Here is a 19,715-nt window from a genome sequence, read left to right as displayed (position 1 = left end):
GTGTTGTCAGTCTGAGAGCTGAACAGACGTGGAACGTCACCCCCAGTTAACAATGGTATCGTATGACAAATAAAACAACTTGATTCACATCACTTCAGCCTCGTTTGTCTCATGCATTTTTGCTCTGAGGGTTATGGAGTTCAGCACTGCCCTGTGGAGGGGCAGAAAACCCACAATGTGCTGTGTTATATCACTTCCTGAATGCACACAGTCAAAAGAGCAGCAGCACACAGAGCTGTGGACACTGCATGGAGACACAAAATGCCGAGTCAGAGCTTTATCTTCTCAAGCTGTTCTTAATTCCCTGTTGTCTGTCACCAGTGGTGGAAGTACTCAGATATTTTTAACTAGTAAATGTAGAAATACTCTCTTACAATTAAAAGTCCTGCAGTTAATGTATGTTTGTTAATCTAAATCTGCAAAGTAACTAACCAACCAACCACCAGTAGTTGAAAAAGTACTTTTTTCCACCAGTGGAGGAAAAACTACAATATAAAAATACTCTTGTTACAAGTAAAGTTCTGTATTCAAAATGTTACTTGAGTAAAAGTGCTTGACATCAAAATATATCTAGAACCAAAGTAAAAGTATTAAAATAACAGATCTACAAGCTCACAGCATGTCACGATGCAACATGTTGCTTCTAGCGCTATATCTTTTAGATTCTAGAATAAAATAAAAATAGGTCTTGTGTAGTTATTGGAGAGACAGCGAAATCCCTGAGTTATTGTGTTAATAATCTAAATGTTCAAAGTAACCAGTAACTAAAGCTGTCAAATAATTGTAGTGGAGTAAAAAGTATAATAGGCCTATTTGCCTCTGAGATATAGGGAAGTAGAAGTATAATGTATTGAAAAATGGAAATACCCAAGTTAAGTACCTCATATTGTACTCAAGTACAGTACTTTAGTAAATGTACTTTACAAAGCTGCCCGTCACACACAATCCTATTCCGGGCTGTCAGAACAGCCCCTTCTGTCAGATTACGTTGGACACATGAATGGATTTTTTTTCCATGTTAATGTTCCATTTTTGGAACATTAACACACATACATCCGGTATAAACGATCACTGTCTGTGCCACATGATGGTATTATCATGTAGGCCTATATACAGTAGTATGTGGCCCTTGCTGACACAGTGGCACCATACAAAATGTTTCCGGTTTCTTCGGGAAATGTAATGGGTACGTGTGGGGATGTAATGGTGTGTGTGTGTGTGTGTGTGTGTGTGTGTGTGTGTGTGTGTGTGTGTGTGAGTGAGGGAGAGAGAGATGGGGGGGGGTCTTTATCAGTGAGAACCAGCTGTACTGTATGTGCCTGATACGGTTTCTCTTAAGGCAATAGAGAGAAAAGCGATTCCTTTACACTCCCTGGAGACCCTTAACCCTGAAGGTAAAATACAATTACATGTTTTTAATATTAATGACCTCAGAAACTTGTTTAACCTATATAACCCATGCCTGCATATAGTAATCTGTAGTTTATTTGCCACTACAAATTGCTTTCCTGTATCTACTGTGTGCACTATGTAGCAACACACAGTATGGAGAGGTTTTAATCTGACAGTATGTCTCCTATAGTCTCATTGTTTGCTTCTGCAAAAAAGTACGACAATATGCATAACTTTGATAATGTGTTCAGGGATTGACATTCACTTTTTGAGGCACTTACAGGTACAATTCCCATTCACTAGTCCCGACACAAAAGTCACTTGAATATTAGATGAATGTTCTCAGTTTACAATTTAATAGCCCTAGAATGTCTGTGATCTTACATACATTTAAAGCAGTCCAAATATATTGCCATAGATCAGTCCTATCCACGCACGGTTAGTAGACTGACCTTGTCTGCATTTAAACTTGTAGCACTGCGTGTGCACTCACCCAATAATTAATTCCCAAGACTTGGAGTCATTTTGGGGACTATAGTTTTATATTCATTTAAAAGTTCTGGCAGAAAACGTGTATTTAGTAAAATATCTCTACTTTTCCACGAGCTGCACACGGTCAGTATTCTCTCCAGCAAGGTGCCTGGAATGAGTGTTTCATTTTCCGAGAATGTTGGAGGAATCATTCCCATATTCACTTTCAGATTAGATGAGTGACATCCACACAGTATGCTAATTCCGGTATCACTGTAGTTGTACTGGGCAACTACAAAACGTACAATTCTGAATATCATCTTTGTCATCAGTTCTGACAGTCAGTTAACACATCCTGTCCTTCTCAGCTCCTCTACAGTAGCTATGATCATGGGGCTATCACTCCTGTGTCTGCTCCTCTTGTTGAGAGTCACTGTACAAGGGTCATCAGCCTGCCCCTCTACTTGTTCCTGCAATGGAGGTCAAGTGGACTGCAGCCATAGGAGTCTGACTAGCTCCTCGCTCCCCACCCATTTCCCACCTGGCACGACAGAGCTCCACCTCCACAACAACCTGCTGACCACCCTCCCTAACGGTCTGTTGGATAGCCTCACCTCTCTACGCTCCATCACTCTCCATGGCAACCCGTGGGCGTGTGACTGCGGGGTGCTGTACTTGCGTGCCCTGCTGCTCCGCCAGCCTCACGGCCACCACACATCACACAGCAACGTCAACTGCAGTTCCCCTCCTGGACTAAGAGGGAGGCTGGTGGTCTACTTAACAGAGGCGGAGATTCAGGAGACCTGTCACTACTGGTATTGTGACCTGGCACTGGCCTCCCAGGTGTGCCTGTTTGTGTTTGTGGCGGTGCAGGCGGCATTGCTGGTGGGCGTCATCGTGTTCCTGAGGAGGTTCGAGAGGATGTCCAGGGGCGCAAGGAGAACCACGGAGGAAAGCTTTATTTCTGGGGAGAACCTGGTGGATACAGATTACGAGCCCTTGAAGGACAGCAGCATCTGATGGGAAGGAATAAATACAGTTTTATATTTCCATTTGCACAATTTAAAATGTTTTTCCAAGCTTAAAAGACCCTATGTCTTCACAGCTTTGTATAAAGACAGAACAAGAAATGAGACAGTATTTTGTTATTTATTATATAGAGAATAATTATGAATGTAGGATATTTTGATGTACAGTACCATGTTTAATAGTTAGGTCCACATAATATTGTTGACCCGAAATGTGCAGAACTGTATTTTGTCCTTTTATACATAACACAAACTGTTATATTGTGACTTTTTGTTGTGTCTTTTGTACAAAATGTTTTTGTAGACTATTAAAGAGATGCAAATGAAAGAGAGCATGATTTCTTCCTTTTTGTCCCCTAAACTTTTTGGGGGGCTATAGCTATGAACTATAGCCTAGTTCATACTAGACACTTGACATACACAATAACACACACATGATCCTTTTCAACAATAAAACATCAACTGAACAAATATATTATTTATATATATTTGAGGTTTGAAGTATGGTATTTGGGCTAAATGCTTACATTTTAAATTGAAGATCCAATTGTCTGTCCAATCTCTGTACTGTCTTCATTTGAAATGAGGTTCATTATTTTGGCCATCACAACAGATAAGTGATTAGTACGCCTATACTGTTGAAAAATGTGGGCAGCTGATTACTAGAGCCTTTCTTCAGGGCTCCTGGTCCATAGGGCTATGGACCAGAGCTAGAGTAGGCCTATTGTTATATATTGTTCCATATCGACTTAACTAGTTAAAAAGCTGTTGCTTTTCAAGAACAAAATAAAGAAATGTAACGTAAACTATGCAAATGAAATGTACCACAGTACCATATATAATTTGTAGTTGTAGTTGAATAATAGCATTAGGATATTTCTTCTATTCAAATGCCGGAACCTTTCGTCGACAGAACGTGTTGAACACGGGCTTTTTGACGTCCCGGACCAACAGAACAGATTTTGTTTACACGTGAGATTTGCCAATGTGCGAACATTTCAACTGTAAAATGTTACAACACATCCGAAGATAATACACTTATTTGGAAAATCAAACTATAAAGGTTAGTAGCGATTACCCTATTCTGTCAGCACAGCGTGATTGCTTATTTTATGTATTGAAAATGACATCTAAACTACATAAAGAATAATAATAATGACGAGCAAGACTTGCTATCGTCATTATGTTTTTATTGTGTTATTATTAGTAATCCACAATATGGCTTAGACTAAAAGCACATACCGGTACAATTCCGCTGATTATTTCACAGCCTTCTGGAGGAGATGGGGAGACTGAGGAAGAATCACAACTGGAAAGGGAGACTGCAAAGACAGGGAGACACTCAACCGATAGAAGCTGTGAAGACAGACGTGGTGGTCGAATTAGAAGGTAAATGAGAGGAGAATGTGGGGAAGCGAGTTAAAGAACAAGATATATACCTACCTGTCATTTTTTTATGTATGCTTTTTTTTATGCCTATCTCCAATGGTGCGTGTGCGTGGGGGGTCCTTACAATTGTCCCCATGACAGTGAAGTGACTATAAAGTAAAATGTACTCGTCTTTCGGGGGTATTGGAAACACTGCTTCTGAGTTTACGGATGTGTTTCAAATACAATCTTTAGGACTGCTGTCCATACACCAGATTGGATTTGTGTATTCAGACATTGTCAACTTATTTGCATTGGTTTCTGTGGTAATGCTTAACTTATACTTTGTCAACACCATTGTACAATGAAGTATATAAATCAGACTTCAGCGTTCAAGTGTTCCGAATGATTGAGCAACATCATTAGAAATCAGATGTGAATGAATGAATGAATCTTTATTTCTTTTGGTCTTGTCGTTAAGAACCATCCCTTACGGCAGCGGTTCCCAAACCTTTTTGGCCATGCCTGTTACCTCCTGACCTAGCTGACGCACCGCCCCACAGGGAACTATAATTTGCATAAGCTATATAAAGACATATATATCCTATTTATCCACATATATGCACATATGAACCTGAATATGGCATATATATGCAGCATATAGGCTATACTCTGCATAATACTTGTCATATATTGGCATAATATGTTAATATATTTAAAATAAAACCATAGCAGCACCATTAGCCTTTTCATGTTGCGCACCCCCTAGAAGGCGCCCATGCACCACAAGGGATGCACGCACCACAGTTTGGGATTATAAGACACCAAAAACATAAATAAACAATATCGCATTCACTTCCCACACAGAAGCTACACAAAATATTTGGCTCAAACAAAAACTGAACAGAAATAAAAATGTGAATGGCATTTAATACCACCTAGGCTTGGAATGTGGTTCAAATCCGATTAGTATAAATCAGTTTTCCATGAGGTTAAAAATAAATCTAATTTGTCAAAATTCTAATTTGGGCTGTCAGTCTGAACATAGTACCTGTACGTGTTCCCCTCAACAGATGGAAACCAACTTAAAGGTGTGGATGCCAGCAATGTCCTGGTTCTCCCGGCCACCAAAGCCAAAAAGACCAAAGGTGTAGAGACACCTCTCTCAAGGAAACGACCTCTCACCAATAAGCAGAAAAAACAGCTGCAGAAGGTCCTTGAGGTCAAGGAGAAGAAATCTCATGTAAGTTGCACTCGCTGATACAACTCACTGAGCTAATAAGATGTACAAAAGCACACTAACGTAATCTTCTCTGTCCACTTCAGAGAGCAGATATATTGACTAAGCTGGCTGAGGTACAGCTTCCAGAGTCTGAACTGAAGTTGCTCTACACCACTTCTAAACTGGGCACGGGAGACAAGCTGTACCAGAGTAAATCGTAGGTTTTCACATGCACACACACGCCTAACGTGAAGGCTGATGATCGAAACGATGATCAGTGAGTGTGTTTGTGTATCAGCAATTCTCACAATTTGTTTATTGCTAGGAAACCTGATGAAGACGGAGAGTCTGGGACAAAGATCAGCAGCCTGAGTGGAGTTAACAGGAAAAGAAAATGGGAAGAAGAGGATGAAGAAGAACAGAAGGGAGAAGAGAGTAGTGACCTGGACACATCCTCTGATGATGATGACGACGTTGACGGAGTAAATGATTCTACTGAGGCCTGTGAATCTAAGGAAGCGCTTTCCTCTTGTCAGGAGATAAAGGACAAGCAGGATGGGTTGGAAGAGCAACAGGTGGTGGTAAACGATTGGCAGAAGGAGGAGAAGAAGGAGGTTTCTGACCAACAAGTCCCCAGCAAAATGCCATGCCAGCCTGCAGTGTTCATTCCAGTTGATAGACTGCCAGAAATACAGGTGTGCTTTCTTTTTATTGACGGGTGCTCTCCTATGCCCAGCTTTCCGGGTTTGTGTGAACAAACACAAACATTGGCTTGTGATTGGCTGATCACCCAATAGCGATGAATTGATTGCCTGAGCAAAGTACATATTGAAGATAAAAGTGAAGACACCAAAAGTGATTGGCTGGAATTACTTTTGTGATGATTTGATTGGCTGAGCACGGAATGTGATGTAGGATGATGTATGATGAATTGATGATAAGAGTGCCCCTCACTTTAAGTGTGATTTTTAATCTGCATGTGTGTGTGTTTTTGCCAATATTTCGTGAAAAGTACTAAATCAATTATATTCAATTTGAAAGACTAAGATTTGATTCAATATTCTATTTGAGAACATTTAATTTAAAATGAAACAAAAACAACAATGAAAACAAGTAAGATATCACTTAGCTGAGCTTTTAGATCTGCTATTTTTGAAAACGACACTGCATTATTGACCAGACCAATATCGGCAAAAAGGCTGATACTTTTATCGGTGTAGCTCTGCTCTCATAGTTCCATTAACGCTCAGGGTCCTGTGTTTCCCTCTGTACATATGCATGTGTTGTAGGAAGCACGTTTGAAGCTGCCCGTGCTCGGAGAAGAGCAGGTTATCATGGAGGCAATCAGGGAGAACCCATGTGTCATCCTCTGTGGAGAGACAGGAAGTGGAAAGACCACCCAGGTTCCCCAGTTCCTGTACGAGGCTGGTTACTCCAGGTAAAATAACAAAATAAAATAATGTCCATGTTTTTCTGGGGAGGGGGGCGGGGGTAGGCTGGGCTGGTGTTTTTTTTAAGCCTGCAATAGTGAAGATAGGAAATGCAGAGAGTAAGGGTGACATTCAGCAATAGGTCCTTCCTCACGGGACTGGACCAGGGACACGTCGCTGATCAGGGCATTGTGCACATATGGTAGGTTGTTGGTTATTGGGTATAAAATGTTACTATGTTTGTTTTCCCTCCATAAAGCTTGCAGGTTGAGTTCATTCATGTGCTCTGTCTCTTCCTTCCTCCCTCTCTCCCTACCCCCAGTGGCAGTGGGATTATAGGTGTCACAGAGCCACGGAGAGTGGCAGCTGTCAGCATGTCCCACCGAGTGGCTAAAGAGATGAACCTGCCCACACAGTAGGAAAATCACTGTATATTTTCAATAACCACATTTCTTCAGACACATGCTTTGAGAAACAAAGTAGTCATATTGAGCCAGACTATTTATTGTATTATCACACTGGGGTATCTCTATCCTTCAGGGTGGTGTCATACCAGATTCGATATGAGGGGAACGTGACCAGTGACACCAAGATCAAATTCATGACTGATGGTGTCCTACTGAAGGAGATTCAGAAGGTAGCTCACTCATTTTCCCTTGCTGTCTACACATACATGATTTCTGTTTCTTTGTGTCTACATAATGCAGTCACATTGTCTTGTCCCGTAGGATTTCCTGCTCCAGAAGTACAGTGTGATAATAATAGATGAAGCACACGAAAGGAGTGTGTACACTGACATCCTCATTGGCCTGCTGTCTCGTATCGTCCCGCTCAGGAATAAGGCAAGCAAATATATATATTGGATGTGACAAGTTGTTATTGAGCTTTAGATCATTAAGTCTTTATTTTAAATCAAATGGTGTGACGTATAGACTGATTCGTGAGAGTAGAGTAAACCATTGATTACTGATGTTTTGACCAATATTTTGTGCGACTATGTAAAATTTGTTTCTATTGGAGAACATTTAACTTGTAAGCAAACAAATACATTTAAACAAAAACTCATTTTGATGGATAAAAAAACCATTTTCACTTAATCCCTATTAAAATGTCTTTAAATGTTTGCCTATTGACATACCCAAAATAGTGACTCCAGGTTGAACAAGGTTAAAATGAAGAGAATAACTGCCGATACTGATCAAAACATCAAATGGCTGATATATTGGCCAGACCTACAGTATATACCGTAAATCTGCCTGGCTCTACAGAGTATATATGTCTTCTACTCAGCCTTAAGGTAACTTTTCACATAAATACTTCTAGTCATTTAGGTGACACTATGATCTAGAGTGACTTATAATAAGTATCGTCGCTCATCGTGGTTCCTCTCTGACAGGACAGGATTGTTTCACACTAGTTGATGTGGGGATTGAACCTGTGACACATTGCCATTATAGAACAATCGCTTTAACCACTACCCTACCACACTACCCCTTTGTTAACTCACTGTTCATGTAATATTAACATTAAGTTATAATGGTGGTGGAGAGACACATATTTTCTGAGGTGGTACTTGGTTTAAAAAGGTTTTAGAACCACTGCTGTACAGATACTTTAATTGTGCTGCGTGACAGTATTTTACACTTTATTGCTGCACTAAGTATTGGTTAGGTAACTGTTCAATGTGTAGCAACTTGTATTGGTAAGGTAACTGTTCAATGTGTAGCAACTTGTATTGGTAAGGTAACTGTTCAATGTGTAGCAACTTGTTACCTTTTGAAGCAAACGGATTGCTTTTGTTGTTGATGATTTTTAAGCACTCTGGTATCGGTATTCACTATCGGTATCGGCTAACCAATACCATTGTGGTATTGGGATCGGATCGGGAACGAAAGAAGTGTATCAGGACATCCCTAGTAATATCCCACATTTCTCTTCATCTATTTTTAAAGCCCATCGAAGATGATTAGAAAATAACAATCAAACTGGAGCCACATGGCATATTCCTAATAATAATGCTCCCCAAGAGAGGGTGATATCAAGTTTGAGTTCAAAATCTACGGGTTACCCTTTGATATACGGTTCCTTGTCATGTGCCATACAGAGAGGTATGCCCATGAAGCTGTTGGTCATGTCGGCCACCCTGCGTGTGGAAGATTTCACGGAAAACGGGAAGCTGTTTAAGATTCCTCCGCCCATCATCAAAGTTGAGGCCCGCCAGTTCCCTGTCAGCATCCACTTTAACAAACGCACACCGCTAGAGGACTACACCGGAGAGGTCTTCCACAAGATCTGCAAAATCCACCGCATGCTGCCACCAGGTACACATGCAGAGTCTCGTAGACATTCAGAAACAAAAGTGTCAGGCCCAAATTAAGTTTGAATACACGAATCCTAGTGTCCCTATTTACAAGCTTGTAGATCAGTTATTTTTGGTAAGTAAGAGATTTGGTGCGTATAGACCCCTGGGGATTTTGCAACCATGGTATTGGTAACCATATTTAGCTGACATACTGTATCACAATATGTATGTTATCCTTTTCACATAATAGTTTTGGGTTACTTTACATTACAGTATAAAGTTTATAGTTTCAATTTTCTCTTTATTGCTGAAGCATGCACTTGTATGTTCTTAAGGTGGCATCCTGGTGTTTCTGACTGGCCAGGCGGAGGTTCACACTGTGTGTCGAAGACTGAGGCAAGCTTTTCCCTACAGGAAGGGGAACACAGCCACGGGTGAGGACCACACACACACACACCCTCTCTCACACACACACACACACACACACACACACACACTCACACTCACACTCACACTCACACTCTCAGTCCCTCTCTGAGTCGCTCTCTCTGTCTCTCTCTCTCAGGCGCCGTACACACTATTGAAACAAAATCGCTCTCTCTGTTCCGGGGGGAGAGGGGGGGGGCAGAGCAGCTCGCAATTCATTTTCAATGGGAGTCACTGGGTTTCACAGAGCAGCTCTGCTCCATGGGGGGGGGGGGGGGGGGGGGGGAGGGCAGAACACAGCCATGGAGCAGAGCTGGTCTGTGAAACCCAGTGACTCCCATTGAAAATTAATTGTGAGCTGCTCTGCCCCCCCCCCCTCCCCCGGAACAGAGAGCGAGTGTGTACACCAGGGGTATTCAATTAGATTAGGCCGGGGGCCACAACTGTAGAATGATTGTGTGTGGGGGGCCGCACTGTGTGCGCGCGAAGCGCGGAAATTTGTGGGTTCTCAAAATGCTTTTTGTGCTCAAACACGAAGATTTATGTATATTTCCGCACAGTAATGAGCAGGGTAATATGTCTATACAGGTATATGCCACCTTAGAATAGATGTAGGCCTAGACCTATTTGACAGTGCATAAACAGCATTGCTTTGACATTAACGACCATCAGCTGGACGGACACACACACACACACACACACACACACACACACACACACACACACACACACACACACACACACACAAACATTACATAGAGCAGTGATTCCAAAGTGGGGTTCGGGGTCCGGGGACCCCCAGGGTCCTTGAGGCAGTTCCAGGGGGTCCCCAGGGAAATGGTTTGGAATCAAATGGACCCTTATGGGTCTGTAACTCTGAGAGTGTACAAATGGAACCAAATGGACCCTAACAGGGTTTATTATTGTGAGAATGATGGCTTCCATTTTCGCAACTTTTCAGGACAAGAAAGCCTGCAGTTTCTATTAGCTTGGATTCTCCATTGATGTCACTGTTGGGTGGGTTTCTGAACTGCCCACAGCCCTCCTATGTGACACAGACAGAGTAGAAAAAAACGTGTCATTTTATCATGATTATTAGTGAGGACCTATTATATGAAGATAGGTTGAAAAGTGGTCCTTTAATGATTACCGTCATTATGGTAATCTCACATTTAATATCGCACACACCATACCTGTAACTCTTATTATTCTCAAAAAAAAAAAAAAAAAAAAGATTTTTTTTTTTTTCTTTTTTTTTTTCAAAATTCTTCCAGGGGCCACAAGGAGGCGTGGCCCGCGGGCCGCCAATTGAATATCCCTGGTGTACACTGTACGGCGCCTCAGTTTCTGTGTGTCTCTCTCTCTCTCTCTCTCTCTCTCTCTCTCTCTCTCTGTCTCTGTGTGTCTCTCTCTCTGTCTATCTCATAGTCTCTGTGTCTCTCTCTCTGTCTCTCTCTCTCAGAGACACTCTCTCTTAAGCCCAAACCACACCAAAGGGTCGGGTCGGACAAAAAAATGTCATGGTAAACCACACCAATGCAACTCATTGAGTTGCAATGAGTTGCAACAACATAGCCTTATTCGCACAATTCACACAATTCTGTCAGTCCCTCACTCACTGTCATTCCACTTGCTTGTATTTCACTTTTGTCTGTTTCCTACCAGGTGAAGAAGAGGAGGGAATCACCTCAGACGAGATGAGGAAGTCTAAGAAGTCCAAACGAAAAAAGACAGTTGTACGTCAAAGACCCCTAAGAACTACAGTCATTTAATTCTAAACACTCTCCATTATATACCCTCTTTTGCTAAAAGACAAATCTATTTTCCACAGTATGAAATCAACATGATGTATCTATGAGTGTTTATGTGTGAGGTATTTCTTAGTGTATTTTCTGTACTGTCTCTCCAGTCTCTGCCCCGTATTGACCTGGACAACTACTCCGCCTTACCGGTGGACGAAGGGGACGAGGACAGACAGGCCGGGATAGCAGACGAGTACGACGAGTGCTCCGACCTGGACATGGGAGACGATCCCGACGACACGAGTAAGTCAGACAGCTGATTTGCCCAGATCCAAGATGACCAGTTTTAGATGACTGCATGTTAATGATGGTGATGATGATGATGATAATGATGATGATGTTTTGCAGAGGAGAAAGCGGACCCGTCCATTCCTCTCTATGTCCTCCCACTTTACTCTCTGTTGGCCCCGGAGCAGCAGGCTAAGGTGAGATTATTGAAACGGTGTCTGATATGAATACTGTCATGGTTAAGACAAGTTTCTCAAGAACTTGAGTTTGTTGCTAGGTGTGCATGTTTGTGAACGAAGGCACAGAAATCACAGTGCGGTGTACAGTGGTGAATAGTACACAGCTATTCACCAAACATTCAGTTGGCATCTTTTTTTTAAATTATTATTATTATTATTTGTTATATTTGTTATTTGCATACTGTGTCCAATATTTGATTAATGTCTTCTATTATGTCTATTATGTATATTTGTATGTGCCTTTTATTTCATAAGAAGATACTGGGGTTGTGGCTCTTTCAGAGCGGGAACTCTGGGGGAGGAGAGGGAAAAAGAAAAAAAAAGTTTGAAAAAATGTTGTATGCTATTTTCATATGTGAAATTAATAAAGAAACTTTGATCAAAAAAATTATATTCACACTAAACAAGTTTCAATTTGGAATTCCGTGACATCACGTACAGTATGTCAATGTTGTCTGAATGTACTAAGTCGAAGGTATGTCCATGCTATATCCCTGCTCTCTTCTCAGCACAAAAACAAGCCAATAGCGGTTGTGATCATGATCTGCGTCATGGATCCAATGTTTTGTGTGTGTGTTTTGTCTGGTTCTTTTCTATAGGTGTTCAGGCCCCCGCCGCCAGGCACTCGACTCTGCGTGGTGGCTACCAATGTGGCAGAGACCTCGCTGACAATTCCCGGGGTCAAGTATGTGGTCGACTGTGGTCGTGTGAAGAAGCGCTACTACGACCGCGTGACTGGGGTGTCCTCTTTCAAGATCTCCTGGACCTCGCAGGCCTCAGCCGACCAGAGAGCCGGCAGAGCTGGACGAACGGAACCGGGGCACTGCTACAGGTCCGAAAGTACACACACTTTAGCCACTAGTTTGAGGACGGGAAGTACCAGGGTAACTCAAATCTCCCCAGCAGTAGTGTGAAGTAACCAAGTACAATTACTTTGCGAGAATTTGTACCTTAGTTGAGTTGTTTTTTTCTGCACTGCATTAAAATTGGACACCTCGCTACTCGCTACAATTTTAAATCTCAATATAATGTAAGTCGTCATTCTCACCTTCAGGTATTGGGATTTATTACTTTCTAAACTAGAGTTGTATTAATAATTCCTATACTGCTTCAATAGGTTATACTCGTCTGCAGTGTTTGGGGACTTCAGTCCGTTCTCAGAAGCGGAGATAACTCGCAGACCAGTGGAGGACTTGGTGTTGCAGATGAAGGACTTGAATATAGACAAAGTCAGTAAAGCCCCCACCCAGACCTGAACATGCATATCTTTCTGAAAGATATCCTCATTTCATAAAGTGTGTTAATACTGTATCTACATTTTAGGTGGTGAATTTCCCCTTCCCCACGCCTCCCTCAGCAGAGGCCTTGGTCGCAGCAGAGCAATTACTCATCTCTCTGGGAGCTCTTACAGAACCGCCTCGCTCTGGGAGGTACAGTAACTCTCTTAGTTATACTGAGTTGCACGCCAAAAATAGCATATCTACAAGCTCACAATACATTGCAGTGCGTCACATTGTGATCTTGTAGATCAGCTATTTTTGCTGCCTGGCACGCAACTAAGGCTAATTCATCCTAAATGTTACACTGTCTCATACTGTCACTCTTTGCCTCACACTGATCTCTCGCTGTCTCTTATCTTTCACCCTCTTCCTTGCCCATTTCTCCTTCCCCTGGCTCAATTGGCCTATTTACTAAATACATTCAAATTTCAATTATGACAATGTTTTCGTTTACTCTTTTGTGAGGAGATAATCGATCCATAGACTGACTGACCTAAGCCTGACCGCTCTTTATTTACAGCGTGAAAGATATGGAGCGAGCGAGGCTGAGCTGTCCCATCACTCCCCTGGGCAGGGCAATGGCTTCGTTCCCTGTGTCACCGCGCTATGCCAAGATGCTAGCACTAGGGAAGCAACAGGATTGCCTGCCCTACGTTATTGCTGTGGTAGCAGCCATGACTGTCAGGGAGCTCTTTGAAGACCTTGACAGGTGGGCTGCATAGTCTTTACGAAAATTCATATGACTAATTTATATTTCAACATTTAATCCCTATTTTATACTTTCAAAGAATTTTGAAAACAGTTTACGGGCCCTGGGTAAGCAACCTCGCCTGGCAGAGACCTACACTCTGAGATGCTGTATAACTGCATAACTGTATAAGTTGTAGCTAGTTGTAACAGTCAGTGTATCTAAAATGAATGCACAAAACCGCCACCGGGTTTAAATTGTTTAAATGCTGATATGCACTGTGGTAAATGCAGATTTTTCTACATTACTTACTTCCTCTCTATGCTCAAAAATGATTTAAATCATTGCTGAGGGCGGGGAATGCTAAGGTTTTAGATCTACTAAGAATGAATTGTTTGATAACTTGAATTGCACTTCTCACACATTTGAATTGACTTTGATATATGTGTGATACTATTATGAAGACCTGCATTATAATTTCAATGTGGATATAGTGTTTAAACAAATCAAAATAATTCCTCCCTCCTCAGACCTGCAGGATCTGAGGATGAGAACTCCACATTGGCCCAGCGTAGAGCTCGCCTGAACCAGATGAGGAGGCTGTGGGCTGGACAGGGAACTTCTCTCCTTCTGGGAGACCTCATGGTCATGCTGGGTAAGGTTACTCATACTGTGCCAGATTCAGGAAGGAGATTTACGACCAGGTATAAATTAAGTGCGTAAATTGTGTATATTCTGTACGATCAATCTCACGTGCCATTCACCAAAGGTGGCGTAATGGCTTCATTTGTGCGTATTGCGGGTGTATCTCATTCCGCCTCTTTCCCAAGCGAATCGTCTGGTATAATAGAACATCCATGCCATTTCACGCCATATAAGGCAACAGGAAATATGTTACCTCGGGTGAAAAACGTCATATTACAGCGTGCAAAATGGACAGATCTCCAAGCTTACAACGGTGAACGTGGTGCTTGTGAATACGCATGAGCTTATTTTGACAGGCGAGTCTCTCGCAATGTCAACTGACTGAACGTTATAAAGTATAAGCTACTCTCTCTTATAATGTAACTCCAGTTAATGTATTTATTTAAGTTCAAGCCGATGATGCCATTCAATAATGTTTAATATAATAATATTTGTTATATATTTAGCCCTAGTGACTGTCAGTCTGTCTCATGAAAACGTCTGGGTTTCCGAGGCTAGTCCCTGATAGACCGTCCGTCATGTTTGTGAACCATGCATCTTTTTTGAGGTTTGGGGACTATTAATTGATTCAGCATGAAGACTAAAGCATTCTAAATACTTATACGCATGCCTTGATCACTGGTACGTCACCCTCCGAGCTGACATGGAAATGAGCGGAATGTACGACCAAAGTCACGGCCAAGTTCAAATTAATTCTACACGTAACGTAGGAATGGTCGTTAATGTCCGTACGGTCAAAATATGAGCGTAAACGGCGTAATCTAGCTGACGCCGTGTGCATGCGCGCCTATACTTGTTTACCATTAGTGGTTGTTGGCATACTTATGGTGTTGTCATGGCAGGGTTTATACAGTATGTTAATGTGTATATCTAAATCTATGTCTGCAACTGTAGGTGCAGTTGGCGCATGTGAGTTTGCTGGCTGCAAACCTACGTTCTGTGAGGAAAATGGCCTACGGTATAAAGCCATGGTTGAAATCAGGCGGCTTAGAGGGCAACTGACCAATGCAGGTACGCACGCACGCATGCACACAGAGAGAGATAACCAATATAACACATGCAACAAATAAGCATTCATATTTTATGCGTAGTGAACGCAGTATGTCCAGAGGTGGGAGTTTTTGTGGACCCCAAGATGACTCCGCCCACAGCGAGCCAGGTGGTCTGCTTACGGCAGATTGTGCTGGCCGGACTGGGAGACCATCTTGCCCGGCGGGTACAGGTCGAAGAGATTCTAGACCCAAAATGGAAGAATGGGTACAAGGCAAGTTACATCGGCGGCCAATATCTTTCTCAGAAAACTGTCGTTTATTTCCCTCCTAAACCTTTTTCCTTAAATCTCTCTTCAGACACCTCTTTTGGACGAGCCAGTGTTCATTCACCCCAGCTCAGCTTTGTTCAAAACCCTGCCTGAGTTTGTGGTGTACCAGGAGGTCATGGAGACCACAAAGATGTATATGAGAGGTAACGTACACCGTCACCGCCGGTGCATTAATCAAATCACACTAAAGGTCTTTTCCGACGGGAAATTTTGGATGTGCAGAGAAGTTGAGCGGCGTTGACGCAAGTGTGCGCGGTCCTGTGAAATCGTCGCTTATGGGCGACTAGAGCTGGATTGTGGCCAGCTTTTTTTCTCGCTATTCTTCATTTTAGCTGTGACGTGAGCGCCCCCTCCTGAGATACTTCCGGGTCCTACTTTTGTGTCGCTTTTGTGTCCCCATAGAGTTATACTCCACGAAAGTCTCATTTTACCGCTTTCCTCGCAACAACAAAGCTGCGCTGCTCTCCCAAATCTGGCTGTGACAGGCCGTCTGCCCCACATGGAATACTATCGCCATTTTATTTTATTGTGTCAACTAAATCCTCATTAATGCAAACTAGATTCAACATACTCAAGCCTGCACACATTCTAAATATGCCCCCGAAATATTTTGCAGAGCAAATGGACACCTTCATTAATAATGATAATAATAGTCTTTATTGTCTCCACATCATATATTTTTGTTGTCATGGACACTTGTATAAAACATTAATAATTCTACTCGAGTTGGAAGCATTAAGACCCATTTCAACCCTCAATGGCTTCCTTTCTGAAAAATAGCGTCATTGTAAAAAGATTCACGCGTTTAGATATTCTATTTACAATGAGATGCGGACGGGAGCTGGTGCCACTTGGACCCGCACTACAAAATGACGTCGGACTTAAATACTGAATGCGGCCCACGCCCCTCATGTTCAGGCACGTCGATGATCCAGACGAGAACGACTGCATCAATCGCTCCCCGTCTGAAACGGGCTTAAGTAGTAGTAACCCGACATGTTAATTTGTAACCGGAAGGCAGAGGCGCTTTAAAAATCGCTGTTTTGATCAAAAACATCAATCTGAGAAATTTGAGATAAATGGGGTTTAAGATTTCAGTTAACATGGCAGTGGACGAGGGGTAACCTTTTGGCTGACGGACCATAGCCTAGCTGAGCAGGTAATGAGTTCATATCTGTTTCAATATATTTCCGGTTAATTGCCCAGCCTGTGCCTGTTTCCTGCTGTCTCTCTCAGGTGTGTCTGCAATAGAAGCAGAGTGGGTCCCTCAGCTCCTGCCCCAGTACTGCCACTTCGGCCCTCCACAGGAGGCCCCGCCTCCATGGCTCTGTTCCTCCACAGGCGCTGTCAAATGTCACCGTCCAAGCACCTTTTGTAAGTGTCACTGAATGGATTAATACTAGGCAACATTTTAGTGAGTTGTTTTTAAACGCATCTGAACATTATAGCATAGTATTATTTGAAGAGACCTGTGGCTTTTTAGTAGCATGGTACGTTGTCGTTCAGTACGTTGTTAAAGTGTCCTCTGCAATCTATCCTGTGTAGACCGTGTGAGTTGGCAGCTACCTGCAGTGGAGATGGATTACCCAGATGGCTTGGAACGCTACAAGCTGTTTGCAAGGTTCCTGCTTGAGGGACAGGTACTCTTTCAAAACCTGATATTCCTAATCTTTGATGTGAGATGGTAATTGTACTCTTTCAAAACCTGATATTCCTAATCTTTGATGTGAGATGGTAATTGTGATTATACTGTATACATCACATTTTGCAGGTATGTCTTAAAATGAAGAAACATAGTGCGCATCTACTCTCAAGCCCCTCCATCATGTTGAAGACATGGGCAAAGTAAGTTACAAGTATCACTTTAACACGTGTTAAAGAAATCATGCATTGCAAAATGCAAAAAACTCAGTTAAATGAACAGGATGGTACTGTATACATTATCTTGCTGTTGTTACATTTGCTGTTAACGTTGCTTTCCCAGACTGCAGCCCAGGACAGAGGCTTTACTAGGTGTCCTGGTTTCCGAGAGGGTTGACTGTAGAGATACTCTGCTGTCCGCCTGGATGAAAAACGACAAATGTGAGCATTTGCATTATGTTGAAGTGCTTTATTTTATGCTTTTGATTAATCTGTGCACCACCTAACTGTGTGTGTGTGTGTGTGTGTGTGTGTGTGTGTGTGTGTGTGTGTGTGTGTGTGTGTGTGTGTGTGTGTGTGTGTGTGTGTGTGTGTGTGTGTGTGTGTGTGTGTGTGTGTGTGTGTGTGTGTGTGTGTGTGTGTGTGTGTGTGTGTGTGTGTGTGTGTGTGTGTGTGTGTGGTTTTCTCGTGTTCTTAACCTATCTTTCAGTCCTCTTGTCTGTATACTGCCAGTGGCTACCTGAAGCCATGCACCAGGAAGTGGCCAAAGGTTGGCCTCCTATATGAGGAAGTAAGACGAGAATAACGTATATTCAAAGGACATGGAAATGAAGAATGACTCACTACAGAGACTTCAGCGTAACTCTAAATTGGCTTAACTATAGCCAATCTACAAACTCACACGGCATCTTTATTTTCACCTATACATGCCCAGGGTGAATGGTTAACAGAAAAGTCTCCTTCTCTTTTTTTTAAATCCCTGTTTAGTCATCTGTGACCACTGTAAGCATTGCCTTATATTTATACATTTATTGTAAAGTTAACCGTAGTCATTATTCCTGGTTTCAATGAGAATCGAACAGTGAATTATTGGTTAGCGAAGTTACAAAAATGGTGGCCATTTTTCAACATATACCACAAAAGTTGTTTTTAGTATTTGAAATGTATGTAATTGAACAATTTGAATGATACTATTTGCTGTCAATTTGCTCTGAACTTGTTATCACGATACTACAACCCTGTATGTCTGATTTGGTCTTCATAAGACTCATATTAAAGGGTTTCTTTGAATGGCATTTTCTTGTACATTTAATTATTATGGTCAAACCAAACCAAAGGAGACTAGTGGCAATTCCAATTCTAGTCTGTGTTGGTTAAAAGAAATTCTATCTACAAATGCACCACGTCTGTACATCTGTAATGCACGTAACTTGAGAACCGTTCGCCCCACTGACCACAATCGACACACGTTTTCCACACCACCACAGGGAGTGCAGTACCCGGTGTCGAGTCGGTTGGACCTGCGGTTGTCCAGAACTGCCACAAAAGGCCTCTGCCTGGGCTCTGGACAAGAGCTCCAGTCCATATATGGAGCTGGCCTGTTCTGACATCACCGAGTTTGTTTTTACGTCCGGATACCCCATCCAGGACAGGCTTCAGACGCGCCTCTGACACAGAACTCCAGAAATCTCCATATATGGGCATAAAAGGGACACAATGAAGAAAAAAGTGGAATGTCCGCACACGATATATAGTTCTGCTCCCCGTCTTTTTTGTTTCAACCTAAATACAACAACGTTGCGCCCCTAGCGTGTGCGGACATTGCACTTTTTTCTTCATTCAGTAATTTTTTGGGTCCAGCACCGTATTCTGAAACTGGGACACAGACAGATGGGTGGAACGGGTACTCTGACACAGGTACAACGGGTATTGCATAGCCGGGTGGGGCATGGATCTCCAACTTCCATCGTTACTGACTCTGTGCTCTACAGCCGGGCACTGGTCTAGTTGAACCAATGAAAAGTAGTAAAAAGAGTTTTGGAGTTAGATGGTTTCTTCCCGATAGCAGATATAGATGTAATAGATGAATTTAGTAGCAAGATGTATAGAAGAGGATCTCTGTGTGTGTGTGTGTGTGTGTGTGTGTGTGTTTGTTCTCTTCATTGTCTTTCA

At 42.3% G+C, this 19,715-nt stretch overlaps 2 protein-coding genes across 2 annotated transcripts; both read left to right on the top strand.

Moving 5' to 3' along the window:
* The first annotated feature begins 1,300 nt into the window (after positions 1–1,300).
* Positions 1,301–3,177, top strand: gp1bb (glycoprotein Ib platelet subunit beta). Its single transcript, XM_080766732.1, has 2 exons — positions 1,301–1,394; positions 2,232–3,177. The coding sequence occupies exon 2, from the start codon at positions 2,248–2,250 to the stop codon at positions 2,881–2,883; it is 636 nt and encodes a 211-aa protein (XP_080622858.1). The 5' UTR covers positions 1,301–1,394; positions 2,232–2,247; the 3' UTR covers positions 2,884–3,177.
* Positions 3,178–3,840: 663 nt separating this feature from the next.
* Positions 3,841–18,838, top strand: dhx37 (DEAH (Asp-Glu-Ala-His) box polypeptide 37). Its single transcript, XM_080766067.1, has 27 exons — positions 3,841–3,954; positions 4,162–4,280; positions 5,333–5,502; positions 5,586–5,698; positions 5,807–6,176; positions 6,771–6,919; positions 7,234–7,326; positions 7,452–7,548; positions 7,640–7,753; positions 9,016–9,232; positions 9,549–9,647; positions 11,305–11,375; positions 11,549–11,684; positions 11,790–11,866; positions 12,508–12,740; positions 13,026–13,137; positions 13,232–13,338; positions 13,709–13,897; positions 14,407–14,531; positions 15,476–15,592; positions 15,673–15,845; positions 15,931–16,045; positions 17,139–17,276; positions 17,448–17,542; positions 17,674–17,747; positions 17,887–17,984; positions 18,253–18,838. Exons 2-27 carry the CDS (start codon positions 4,175–4,177, stop codon positions 18,327–18,329), a joined length of 3,465 nt encoding a protein of 1,154 aa, XP_080622193.1. The 5' UTR covers positions 3,841–3,954; positions 4,162–4,174; the 3' UTR covers positions 18,330–18,838.
* The last annotated feature ends 877 nt before the right edge of the window (positions 18,839–19,715 follow it).

The sequence above is a fragment of the Protomyctophum bolini genome (assembly GCF_963924005.1).
Source record: "Protomyctophum bolini genome assembly, chromosome: 6".
Taxonomy (NCBI): Eukaryota; Metazoa; Chordata; class Actinopteri; order Myctophiformes; family Myctophidae; genus Protomyctophum; species Protomyctophum bolini.
Note: the sequence above shows the minus strand (reverse complement) of the source record. Positions and strands in the feature narration are given on the sequence as shown.

Excerpts from the sequence above, each read along its gene's own strand:
- gp1bb (XM_080766732.1), top strand. The coding sequence starts at position 2,248 with ATGATCATGGGGCTATCACTCCTGTGTCTGCTCCTCTTGTTGAGAGTC.
- dhx37 (XM_080766067.1), top strand. The coding sequence starts at position 4,175 with ATGGGGAGACTGAGGAAGAATCACAACTGGAAAGGGAGACTGCAAAGA. Across the intron at positions 11,685-11,789 it reads AGACGATCCCGACGACACGA|AGGAGAAAGCGGACCCGTCC; the intron begins GTAAGTCAGACA and ends GATGTTTTGCAG. Across the intron at positions 14,532-15,475 it reads AGACCTCATGGTCATGCTGG|GTGCAGTTGGCGCATGTGAG; the intron begins GTAAGGTTACTC and ends CTGCAACTGTAG.